This window comes from Sorex araneus, chromosome 2, assembly GCF_027595985.1.
Source record: "Sorex araneus isolate mSorAra2 chromosome 2, mSorAra2.pri, whole genome shotgun sequence".
Lineage (NCBI taxonomy): Eukaryota > Metazoa > Chordata > Mammalia > Eulipotyphla > Soricidae > Sorex > Sorex araneus.
The window spans coordinates 3,066,183-3,078,895 of record NC_073303.1 but is presented as its reverse complement, the minus strand read 5'-3'; the positions used below and the strand labels follow the sequence as shown (position 1 = coordinate 3,078,895).

General features: G+C 65.5%; 1 protein-coding gene across 4 annotated transcripts in view; it reads right to left on the bottom strand.

Moving 5' to 3' along the window:
- GMDS (GDP-mannose 4,6-dehydratase) overlaps positions 1-12,713 on the bottom strand; it is a 429,624-nt gene that overhangs the window by 41,003 nt on the left and 375,908 nt on the right. Inside the window, exons 10-11 of one of the 4 annotated variants that reach the window (XM_055128852.1) lie at positions 9,645-9,695; positions 2,553-2,612 (exon numbers count right to left, since the gene is read on the bottom strand). The exons of 1 other annotated variant lie outside the window; for it this stretch is intronic. In XM_055128852.1, the coding sequence (XP_054984827.1) occupies positions 2,568-2,612; positions 9,645-9,695 (96 nt within the window). In that variant the 3' untranslated portion in view covers positions 2,553-2,567. Of the gene's footprint in view, positions 1-2,552; positions 2,613-8,248; positions 8,381-9,644; positions 9,696-12,713 lie in introns of those variants that run through there. 2 more of the 4 variants (XM_055128850.1, XM_055128849.1) reach the window with 2 other exon arrangements.

The window sequence follows — 12,713 nt, the reverse complement described above, 5'->3', positions numbered from 1 at the left end:
ACGTACACATGGGCCCCCACACAGGCACGCACGCACAGATGCGCACGGGCGGCCGGAGTGCCTCGAGAAGCACATGCAGATCCGCACAGGTGCATGCAGAGCGCACAGGTGAAGACACAGACGCACGGCACAGGCGTGGCCTGGACATCCACGGGTCCCGGGCGCGTGCCCTGCAGTGAGCTGCGCATGCGCGGTGTCGCTGTCCCACCCCTGCCTGCTGGGGCCGGCCTGCACGTGACAGCAGCCCCGCCCGCCTGACCCCCCCGCCCCCCCGAGAGCGCTGACTCCCGGGCCTGCCCCCCAGGCTGCCCGGTGGCGCCGGGCACAGCAGCCCGCCCGACCCGGGAAGGCCCAGCACGGCCACTCCCGGGGCAAGGAAGGGGTGGGAGGAGGCCTCGGGAGGACGGAGGGGCGGCTCACTCGGGGCCCCCTGAGCCCAACAGCCCCCAGGGCCCTTCCCAGGGCCACCGTGCAGGTCGGAGGTCAAACCAGAAGCCGCGGGCTGAGGTGCGGGAAACGAGGAACGTCCCCCTGCTCGGAAGGGGCGAGGCGGGAGGAGCAGGCGGGAGTCGGGGAGTCCCCTGGGTCCCCTCCCCCTGCACCACTGGGCTCTCGGGCCCTGGTGCTCCCCACCCCCCAGAGAGAATCCTGGAGTTCCCTGTGGATCCACGGCTGCCCCAGCTGGCCCAGGGGGCTACGCCCGGCCACTCCAGCCCTGTCCCCGGGAGCGGGCGGAGGCTGCTGGCCGGCCCCCCGCGCCCGGAGCCGGCCGAGTCTTCAGAGCCTCCCTGCCAAGGACGGTGTTGGCCCGGGAGACCCATGCGGGGCCGGCGCTGGAGCCCCCGAGAGACGGCACCTGGAGGGAATCACGACCCCCCCCAGGGATGAGGGCCAAGGTGGGTGGGGGCCAGCGCTGGAGCCCCCGAGAGACGGCACCTGGAGGGAATCACGACCCCCAGGGACGAGGGCCAAGGTGGGTGGGGGCAGCGCACGGAGCTGGGGGCGGGGGTGTTCGCCTCGGGCCGCTCTCCGGAGGACTAAGCAAGTCCCGGGAATGGCGGACTCGGGTCCGGAGGGTGGCGGGGGTGAGGCCGACTCAGGCTGCTCTTCCCCCAGGCCCCCTCTGAGCCTCCCCAGGCTTCTGTTTCCAAAGTCCCCGGAGCGTGTCGCCGTGGACGTGCCGCAGGGTCGTGCGGGGAAGGCCGGGCCGAGGGGAGCACACGGGGCTGACCCCGACAGCCCTGGTCAGCTTCGTTTCTCGGGGACGGTCGCCTAGGTAACACAGCTGGGACGCTGGGACAGGGGGAAGGACACTGGCGGCCGCCGTGTCCGCCGAGGTTGTGCGTGTCTTGTCCGTGGCCCCTGAGGCCCCCGCGGGTCCCCCTCCCACAGGAACCCTCGCAGGAATGCTCGGGACACCCCGTTCTGCCAGTGCCCAACGGGGGGGGGCCCACAGTGCTCCCTGGGACATGGCCTCGAGCCTCGGGCGGGGGAGAGAAGCCCAGAGGGAAAGAACCCCGAGAAACCAAGAGATGATGACACGGTGTGTGTGTGTGTGTGTGTGTGTGTGTGTGTGTGTGTGTGTGTGTGTGTGTGTGTGACGGCTGAGGGGCCAAGGAGAGAGCGCTGGGCTGACGGAAGCTTCAGGAACCACGGGGACACCTGTGTGGCCATCACACACACTCGGCTACGCAATGGGACGAAAGGGACAGACAGAGAGGGACGGGGAGAGACAGACAGACAGAGTGACGGCGGGGAGGGAGGAGGGGGAGAGAGAGGAAGAGAGAGGGAAGGAGAGAGAGAGAAGGAGGGAGAGAGAGGAAGGGAGGCAGAGGGAGAGAGGGAGAGAGGAGGGGGAAGGGAGGGAGGGAGAGAAACAGGCAGGGAGGGAGAGGGGAGGTGGGGAGGGAGAGGTATCGAGGCCTAACTTCCTGAAGCACCTTGAGACGCTTTGGCCGCAGACCCGTGGGGACGCGCCAAGTGCGGCTGAGTCTTGTTTTCGACCCAGCGGCTGGTCCAGTTCTCTGTGCAGGAAGTGACGTAGTAACAAGGCGGGGCAAACACCCCCTTTCGAGTTAACTCGGAGTGGGGGGGGACCCCAGGGCCCCCAGCCTGGCAGCCGCCGGCACTCAGTTTCCAGAAGGATGCTCAGGGCCCCCCAGCTCAGGGAGGCGAGGCCCGGGGCTGAGGGTCAGGGCAGGAGGGGGCCCCAGGGGGGATTTTGGGCTCAGGTGGGGGAGGAGAAGCCGTGGAGTTTCCCCCCACACCCCTGGGCTTTCTCGACTGTCACATGCTGACGTTTCTAGAGGTGAACAATAGTGGTCAGAACCTTCCCCTGAGGGATCAGCGGTGAGGTAGCCCGGCAGAACCATCTGGCGCCTTCTAGAACCTTCCGGAGCTTGCCAGAACCGACTCGATCTCCCATCGAGGCCGACAGACTTCGGGAGCAGAGCGCGCTGGGGAGTCGCGGGGGAGTGCGGGAGCCGGCACCGCGGAGACCAGACTAGTTCTGGCTGGAAGGAGGGAGGCCGGGGTGGCGTCCCTTCCCGGCTGGCCTCACCGCGGCGTTAGGCCCGTGTCCGGACTTGTCCTTTCCCACAGGAGGCGGAATCCTGCCAGAAATTCCTAATCTGGGCCTCGGTATGCAACTCGGGCCACGCCCGGCCGCGAGGCGAGCGCACGGCGCCCAGCGGAGGCAGATGGGGGCGGGTGGGGGGGGCGGGCAGGGCCAACCACGCCCCTCCCCCTCCGGCCAGCCAGTGTGGCTAAGGCTGGACGCCCTGAGGCCCTCGTGAAGGCTCCTCATGGCTGGGGCACTTGGGTGGCGCCCAAACAGCTGCGCACGAGGTCTCCTCCCCCCCCCCCAGTGGAGACCCCCATCCCCATTTCCCCTTCCCACGGGGGGAAGGGAGCACCGTGCCCTCTGCTGTGCGGCTCAGGGGCATGAGGACACTGTGTTTTGGGCCGGCTTCCCCGTGCGGGAAGTTCGAGCTACACACGGGCACCTCCACAGTGGAGGCCTCCGAGAGCCACTCAGGTCCCCCCTCTGGAGACCCCCCCAAGGGAAGAAGGGCTGACAGGGTTGGGGGCCACACCGGGTGGTGCTCGGGGCTTTCTCCTGGCCAGGCTCGGGGCGCTGGATCAGTTCTGGGGGCGTCTCTGGGCGAGACACACGCCTCAGCCCCCGAGCCGTCCATCCGGCGCTCCCAAGGGTGGACGTTTCCCTGTCGGGGGCTGGAGGAGGTGTGGGGACAGAACCGGGCCGGCCTCACGCGAGGCAGGGCCCCAGGCGGCTCTGATGGCCGAGAGGGGTCCAGGGAATAGTTGGGGAAGCGGCTGCCCGCAGCGCCCTCTGTTGAAATATTGCAAAACGTTTTTTTTTTTTTTTTTTTTGCGTTCACCAGCTCCAGGTAGCCCTGCCGCAGGGGCTGACGTTGTGGGGAGGGGGGCTGCTGGGACGTCAGGGCCAGAGCAGGGGGGAGGGGGTCTTGGTCAGGCCGAGCTCACCCGCCGGACACTGCTGGGTCATTCAGCCCTCACACTGCCTGGCCCAGCGGGAGAAGGGGCCGGAGGGAGCAGGTCCTGCACCCCGCGGGGACCCCCCCACTTCTGGCCTCTGGGATGGGGCCCAGGGGAAGGGAACAGGGTCACATTCCAGGTCCAGCTCTTGTCCGAGGTCGGACGGATGAGGAACAGGAAGAACAGGCTCAGGATCCGGGGGCCGGGAGCTGGGAGCAGCTGCGCACGTAGGAGGCCCGGGGCCCGTGCCTGACGCGCGGGGTCCTCCAGGGCACGGCTGGGACTGACCCCCCGGCCCCTGAGCACTGCCAGGTGTGGCCCAAACACCACACACACACGCGCACACATGCACACACATGCGTGCACACATGCACACACATGACACATGCACACACATGCACACACGTGCACACACACACACACACACACACACAGAGCCCTGAATTCAGGTTCCGCTTACTGCACCGAGACCACGGCCTCTCTCACTGCTGGGTAGGGCCTGAGCTCGCCGGGCGGCTCAGGGCCCGGGGACCAGGGGACCAGGGTCTTTCTCGGGAGCACGCGTGTCACAAGGTGGCGGGAAGGGAGAGCTGACGAACACCCGGGCCCACGGCGGGGGTGTCCGGCCCCGGGCCCCGCTCTCCCCCGCCCAGAGCGGGCGTCCCTGTGGCTGACGCGCTGAGGGGTGCGTGTGGGGACCCCACGGAGGCTCGAGGGGGCAGGCCAGAGAGGGTGAGGTGCTCGGGTGCCCTGGGGGGTGCCGGAGGGACGTGGCCAGATGGTGGGCGCGTCACTCCCAGGGGCAGGGTACCCCGCAGTGCCCAGCCCTGGGACCTGGTCGGGCCGCAGGAATCCCTGAGAGGCGTGTCCCGGCGCTGTCTGGGAGCTGGGGCGGGCGAAGGCCCTAGCGGGGGAGCTTGGACCCCCCCTGCTTCTCTCTTTTGGGGGGGGGGCCCACCTGGCGGTGCTCAGGGCTTCCTCCTGGGGTCCCGGGGAGCAAGGCGAGCCCCTTCCCCACCTCGGCCTCCCCGCCCTCCCAGCTCTCAGCTGCCCGCAAGGCAAGGGCCGTAAGCTGCTAAACGAGCTCTGCCTCCCCCCCCCCACCCCCTCTCTCTCTCTTTCTCTCACACACACACACACACACACACACACACACACAGACACACACACAGACACACACAGACACACGTTTTTTTTTTTCCAAAAGAAGGACGAGCAGCCGTGCCGGGAGCCCCGCGCAGGCAGGCATGCATCATCCCCCTCCGCTGGCCGGGCTCTGCCCCACGCCCAGCCGCTGCCCACAGGAGCCAAGAGCGCCCATAAAATTACTTAAGTGCAGGCCTTTAAAACGACTTTGCAATGAGCACTTAAAAGCTTTCACTAGCTATTATAAAGTAACTTTTTATTCTCTGAATGAACTGTCTCATGACTAATGTCACCTCCCGGTGGTGGAGCGAGCGGGGGCCACGCCCCCCTGAGTCACGGCCGCAGCGCGGGGAGCTGAATAGAGGCATCATTCAAAGCCTCCACCCACCGCCTGGATCAGATACTTTGTGTCTGTTGACGGAGACACCTGAGCGGCCGTGGGGAGGAAGCCGCGGCGGCCAAGGGCGAGGGGAAACTTGTCACGAGTCTCTGCGCACTGTCCCGGGTTTCTGGGACACGCCCCGAGGTTGCTCTGGGGGGGGGGGTATCCCGTGGTGCTGGGGGCTGGACTTGGGGCCCCTCCGTGCCAAGCCGATGCACCAGCCCCGTGAGAAAGAGACTCCCCCCGCCCCTCACCTTTCACCTCACCCACTTCCCCTTCTGGGGCTTGGGGTTTGGGGCCAGCTCACCTGTCCAGTGTCCCCCGGGGTCGCCCTGGGGCCCCGGGACACAGGGGTATTCTTCCGTGGGGTTAGGTCAAGGGGGAACTTCCTAAATGCCATCTGGGACAGGAACGCACTTACTCCTGGATTCAGTGGGACCCCCCCCCCGATCTAATCTCGCTTTGCTTTTGCTTTGGCTTTTGGGGGGTGTTTGATACTAGTGCTCAGGGCTCCCTCTTTTATGTTTGTTTGGGGGTCGCACCCGGCGATGCTCAGGAGTGACTCCTGACTCTGCACTCAGGAATTACTCCCGGCGCTGCGTGGGGGGGGGGGGCACATGGGACGCCGGGGATCAAACCCGGTCTGTCGTCTGCAAGGCCAGCGCCCTCCCCGCTGGGCTAGCGCTCCGCCCCTGGCCTTACTCCCGACTCTGTGCTCAGGGCTGGCTCCCAGCGAGTGCCGAGGACTGAAGCCGGGTCAGCAGCGTGCAAGGCCCATGCCCCCCCCCCCCCCCCGCACCGCACTAAAGCTGAGGCCAAGCTTTCAAGCACAGCCCAGAGGCTTCTATTTTCTTTTTTTTTTTTTCTTTTTGGGTCGCACCCGGTGATGCTCAGGGGTTACTCCTGGCTCTGCACTCAGGAATCACTCCTGGCGGTGCTCGGGGACCCTATGGGATGCTGGGAATCGAACCGGGGTTGGCCGCGTGCAAGGCAAATGCCCTCCCCACTGTGCTATCACTCCAGCCCCCCCCACCAGAGGGCTTTTAAAAGCAGATTTAGTGTCGGGGCTCCTCCTGCGCTGCCCGTCCCGGGGGGGTGGTCCCTCTCCTCCCGGCTTCTCTGCACACAGGCTGCCCGGGGTTGGGCGAGACTGGGGGGAGGGGAGGAGGGGGCAGGGGGGAGCAGCTATTTTTCTTTCATTCTAGTCCCAAACCCTCCCCAGCTTTGTTAGGGGGCAGGGAACGCAGCATGGACACAGCACTGTCCCCCCGGCCTTCCTCTGCCGGCCCTGCCCAGGCGGCGCCCGGCACGGACTCCCCACCCCAGGGGCAGGATCGGGAACATTCCAGGCAGGCGCTGTTCCCAGCCCACGATGTCCTGTCCCCGCTAATCCTTTCGGGAGCGGTTCGGGGCGCTCCTCTGCCCGGGCCCATCAGCGCGCTCCCAAACGCCGCCCCTCTCTCCTCCTCTCGCCTGTGTCCTCCCAGCTCGGGGCCCTGCTGGCCGCCTGCCCCTGCGTGGTGCCCGGGGACCCCCTGGAACTCGCCCGCTGACGCTGGGCGCTGGGCGCTGCTGTCTCCTGCCTCTGGCGGGGGGGGGGGGCGAAGGGGGTTTTGATTCTGTCGAGTTTACATTTTGGTTTCTCTCCTTCTGCCGAGGGGAGCCCCTCTCGGCGGGAAGTGGACACAGGCCAAGCTGGACGGGCCCTCGCGGGGGGTCCCCGACAGGCCAAGGGCTGGGCCTGGATGACCTGGATCTGCTTGACGGCAGAGAAAGATCCAGAGAAGTGCAAAGGCCAGAGGCCAGCGGGCAGTGGGCGTGACCTCTCTGGGGTCCCTCTCATCACCCTCGAACCTGCCCGAGAGCGGCGCCTGATGCTTGAATCTTTCTCCCTCTGTTGTTCGGCTGAGCCGGTGCCCCCGTGTTCGACACTTGAAAACCAGCGTGGTGGTCTCCGGGCCCCGCCCGGGTTCTGCCGACGCCCTGTTCTCCCTCGCTCACTTCCACACGCCTCAGAGACCTCAGTCTGGGCCCGAGCGATAGCACAGCGGGGAGGGCGTTTGCCTTGCATGCAGCCGACCTGGGTTTGATCCCTGGCATCTCATAGGGTCCCCCGGGCACCGCCAGGACTAATTCCTGAGTGCAGAGCCAGGAGCGACCCCTGAGCATCGCCAGGTGTGACCCAAAAAGCAAAAAAAAAATCAAAGGCCTCAGTCTACCAAAATGCATTTGGGGGGTGAGTGGGCAGAGAGGCTGTGGACCCCTGCTGTGCTTCCTGAGACCCCTAGCTCACCCCCCCACCCCACACAGGGTCCCCTGAGCACTGCTGGTGCTCGATTTTAGGAACAGATCCAGGAGCACCCACTGCCACAACATTCCCGAAGCCCCTTTCTTGGTGGCTGACCCGGCTCGTGAGCCTCTCTGCCCCCCAAGAAACGGAACGCCACCCCTCAACTCGCACCTCGTGCCAGCTGTGCGCGGGGCACAAGCCAGAAGCAAGGCCCCAAACTCTCTTAGCGTAAGGTGCCAAGACTCAGCCGCGCGCCAGGGAGCCTAGCTCTGCACGTAGCTGACCCCGGTTCGAATCCCTGGCAGGACCTAACTTCCTTCGAGCACTCGGCCAAGAGTGATCCCTGAGCACAGACTCAGAGACTCCTCCTGAGCCTGGCCGGGAGGAGAGAGAAGCCGGGGGGGGGGGTGGGAAAGAGTTAATTTAATGTTCTGCACTTGGATTCCCACAGGGTCCGGCCTGCCAAAGCCGGTGGGGGCGGGGGAGGAAGGGCTCGGAGCGTGGGGGCAGAAGGCAACGTCATATCCCCAGGCGTCTAGGGACATTGCATGACGTTCCTGCGACGAACGTCACCTAAACTTCTTAAATGACAGCTTTGAAGGTGGATTGCTCGGGCAATAAACCCATGTTCCGTATGGCGAACCGCAATGCCCCAAAGCAGAGAGAGAGAGAGAGCGTGGGGGAGATTGTCTGCCATGGAGGCAGGGGGAGGGCTGGAGAGGGGGGGTACACTGGGGACATTGGTGGTGGAGAATGTGCACAGGTGGAGGGATGGGTGTTCGATCATTGCATGGCTGAAACTCAAACACGGACGTCTGTATCTGTAGCTCCCGGTGATTCAATAATAATCACTGTCACTGTCATCCCGTTGCTCATCGATTTGCTCGAGCGGGCACCAGTAACGTCTCTCATTGAGAGACTTGTTGTTACTGTTTTTGGCATATCCAATACACACGAGTAGCTTGCCAGGCTCTGCCGCGCGGGCGAGATACTCTTGATAGCTTGCTGGTCTCTCCGAGAGGGGCGGAGGAATCAAACTCGGGCTGGAGCAATAGTACATCAATAAAAATAAATAAATAAAAATCCCCCCACCCCGTTAAAGTCAGGGCATATTTGCAGTCACGCCTTCACTGCCTGGGCAGCTTCCTGCTGAAGGCCCCTAAGGGATGTCAGCGGACCTCAGTTGGCTACTTAGTAAGATGGCGGTGAGCTCCCCTCTTTAGACAAAGTGAGACCTAGCTTACGACATGGCCCCGGGGAAGGTCCTACCCCAGGTGCCACTCCTGGTCGCTGCCAGTGTAGATCGACTTTGTCCCTTTGAACAAATGAGAAGGAAACATATTGGGGGGGGGGAAGAGCAAGACGTGAAGGATTTCCCGGATGGACAACTGGTCTACCTGAGCCCCCTGGGGACAGGGGGGCTGGGGATGCAGAGAAGCGGTGGTGGGTGGGGAGATAGGGGTCTCATTCCTTCACTATTTTGTGTCTTGCAATAGTGTTCCTCGTGTACAGTTCCTGCTCCTCCACCACCAGCAATCTGGCGGAAGCTGCCTCCGAGGACGGGTGGTCAGAGGACACCCATTTCGGACGAGGGTTTGAATCTCTGTGAAGTGTCCTCTGGTGGGGGGGGGCGAGGGGGAGGATTCCTAAGCCTTCCGTGAGAGTGCCGAGCGCCCCGTTTGGGGCAATGGCTCGGAGAGGGGATGACAGGGTATGGATCCTTTTCCCTGTCCGAGCAGCAATGCCCCCTGCAAATTTTTTTTTTTTTTTTGCTTTTTGGGTCATACCTGGTTATGCACAGGGGTCACTCCTGGCTCTGCACTCAGGAATTACTCCTGGCGGTGCTCAGGGGACCATATGGGATGCTGGGAATTGAACTCGGGTCGGCTGCATGCAAGACAAACGCACTACCCACTGTGCTATTGCTCCAGCCCCGCCCCCTGCAAATTCTTGGCGTGCAAATACAAAGTCGGAAAGGGGGAGGAGGAGGAGGACGAGGAGGAGGGGGAGGGGAGGATGGAGTGGAGGAGGAAGAGGAGGAAGAGGAGGGGGAGGGAGAGGCAGCGGCGGTGGCAGGGGACCCTGGCCCAGCAAGAAGTAGGTGTTTGCATGTGGAAGATTCACTGACAACCGTCTCAGAAGGGAAGGCTGCCAGGAGTCTGGGTTGGCGCTCTGGGCACGATGCGGGCACCCCCAAGCCTGACACCAGCCAGACGAAAGCCACACAAGCGCCAGGGAGGAAGCCTCCCCTCCCACCCGCCCGCACGGCACACGCAGACCCCTGCATGCAGGATGCAGCCTCCTGACCTGGGCCCACGCCAGCAGCCACTTCCGGGGAGCTGGTCGCGTGCGAGGGAGCTGTGAAGACCAAGACAGACTCAAAAAGGGCATCTGCAGGGGGCCAGCGGCAGGTGGCACCGTCTGGGAGGGCCCACAGGGCGGTGCTCTTCCTGGGGGTGGTCTGCCGGGAGACGGGGCAGCTCAAAGCTCCTCCTGATGCTGCCCCCCTGGATCCAGCCTGCTGCCCCCCACCAGCCTGCTGCTTGCGGGGGCTTGTGGCTCCAGCCAGAGCCGCCCCCGGGGGGTGAGAGGTCGGACACACTGCAGCCCCGTGTCTGCTGTGGAGAGAAACGGGGCAGCAGAGACTCCACGTGTGATTCTCCAGACGGGCGTGAGCACCCAGGAAGGCAGAGCCAGGGGCCCCCAGCGGCCTCTCCCCTGGACGGGCCACCGCACACGGCCTGCCTGCAGACCGGGACCCGCTCCCCCCCGCCCCCCGCAAGCCGGCCGGCTCTGCAGGCTCTGCCGTGGGCACTTCCCAAAGAGCTGGACGCTGGCCCCCTGCCTAAGGTCGGCTCGGTGCCTCTGTCTCTCGGGGAGCTCAGGTGCAGGGGGTGAGGCGGCGGGGCCGGGGGCCGGGGGCACGGCAGGGCCCCTCTCTCGTGCGACGGCCACATCTCCCTGGGAAGCAGCAGCTAAGGTCCCCCTTCCGGCTCCCCGGGTCCAGAGGACATCCTGGGAGAATTCTGAGCAGAAGGTGTGCGGGGCTGGGCTCCCGGGGTCTCCCTCCCCGGCCCCAGCCCCGAGAACCAAGCGCAGTCTTCACAGAGGGGGCAGCGCGAGGGTAGAGACCCCCAACCACGTGGGGGGATCAGGCCCCCCCCCGACCCAGGCCCCCCGGGGGGGTGAGATGGGAGCTTTCCGGCCGCTCCTCCGGGAAGGGCAAAGGCACAGTGTGATTCCGGAGCTGTCCCCCCCACCCCAGAAGCAGAGGGCACCGAGCGCTGGTGTCTCTGCGGGTGTGGCCAGGACAGACCAGCACCTGTGTGTGTGCGTGCGTGTGTGTGTGTGTGTGTGTGTGTGTGTGTGAGAAGGCGCAGAGCTTCCCAAGAAGTGGCGAGGGGCACCCCTGGGGCACACTCTGCGGTGCTCTGGAAACAGGTGTGGGAGGCTTCAATGCAAGCCCTGGGCCCCTGACCACTGAGCCATCTCTCTGGCCCCCAAAAGAAACACTTCTGCATTCTTTCCTACAGGGGAGGCTTCCAAGTAAATAACTCCCTGCACCCCCCCCAAAAAAAAAACCACACACACAGAAAGCCTGCTTCTGCCCTCCATTTACCCATTTTGTGCGTCCACTCAAAGACGCCAAGTCCGTGTTTGATGCGGGGCCCACCGGGCAGAGCTGGGGGCAGGGGGCAGGGCCCAGTCTGCAGGGCGGGCCTAGCGGGGCCCTGGCAGTGGGCAGTCGGGGGGGTGTGGGGGTCAGCTGGGTGGTGGCTGTGGGGACGGGGCAGGGACCAGCTGGGCGTCACCAGATCTCCGGGTGGGGACGGCTGGACAATGAGCCCTGGGCACGCGCCGAACATGGAGGCGGGAAGTGTGGACCCCCCTGCCCCCCCATGAGTGGTGTTGGGGTGTCCCAGGAGAGACTCATCCCTCTTGTCTGGGGGGCCTGGTGGCCTAGCATGTGTGCAGGGGGCCAGTGCCCCCCCCGGCAAGTGGGTGCTGAAAGGGCTTTGCCGTAACCACGTGGCAGGACCACACCCCCCGCCGCCCAGCACGGTCACCTGCCCTTGGGCACCTGGACACCCGCTCACCCCACTGCCACCCCCGCTCGCTGGTGGCTCGGCGGCCGAGGGCCGTGAATCGGGCCCTGCCCTGCGTAGGGACCGTGGAGTCGGGCGGGAGCGGCGTCCCCTATACTTAAGGCGCCCGAAATAGCGCGGCAGGAGGGACGTGCAGGAAGCGGCAGTTGGGGCCCAGGTAGGTGCCTGCTGCCCGCTGCAGGGCCCGGGGTGGGTCGGGATCCGGTCTGGGCTCGGAGAAGGACGAGAGGAACCGACTGCCGGGGCGGGGGGGGGGGGGGGGCGCGTGTCAGACAGAGTCAAAGCGTGCGGCAGACCCCGCCGGGGGGGCTCGGAGACGGGCACCCAGACTGGCAGCAGGGGCGCCCAGCAGGCTGCACCTGGCGCCCTGGGCCCAGCCGCCGCGCCCAGCACTGGGCGTCCTCCTAGCTAGCCGCCCGGGGCAGCTCTGAGGGGCGAGAGGGAGCGGGCGGCAGCTCGGGCCTGTCTGCTCAGCGTCCGTCTCCCCATCCCAGCTCTGCTGCGCCCCAGGGTGGGCGGGATGGGGGGTCAGACTGGCCACAAAGGGCCGGCCATGGCCCCCGCCTGGGCTGGTCTGGGCCAGACCAGGCCCCCGTGACGCTCAGAAGCGGAGGGGTGCATATTGGGGGCCCCCGTCCAATCAGGCTCCCCTCTCCTCGTGCCTCCCTGTCTGGGGGACACCGCCCCTCATCACACGCATTTCGTTTCTTCAGCAAAATCACCAAGACCAGGGCTGGAGCCATAGCACAGCGGGGAGGGCGTCTGCCTTGCACACGGTCGACCCGGGTTCGATTCCCAGCATCCCATACGGTCCCCTGAGCACTGCCAGGAGTCATTCCTGAGTGCAGAGCCAGGAATAACCCCTGTGCATTGCCGGGTGTGACCCAAAAAGAAAAAAAAAAATCACCGAGACCTCCCCCCGCCCCCCTGCCCGCAGTGTGGGCCGGAGAGACAGTGCCACGAGAAGGCGCACGCCTTGCATGTGACAGGGCCCCCGGGCACACAGCTGGGGGGCACATCCCCCCCACCAGAACCAAACTGGGGCGATCCAGGACTCTGGGGAGATGGTCCCTCAACGGGCTCAGGACTCAGATGCCGTCCACGTGTGTACGGGAGAGGAGCCTGGGGCCGCGAGGTAGCCAGAGGGCGGGGCGGGGGTCACTGACAGAGGAGGGGTCCCCAGGTGGGTTTCCTAGCAAGGGGGGACGAAAAATGCTGCAGGCAGAATGGATATGGGTGGGGGGTGAAGGCGTTTGCCAGGTAGGGGTTG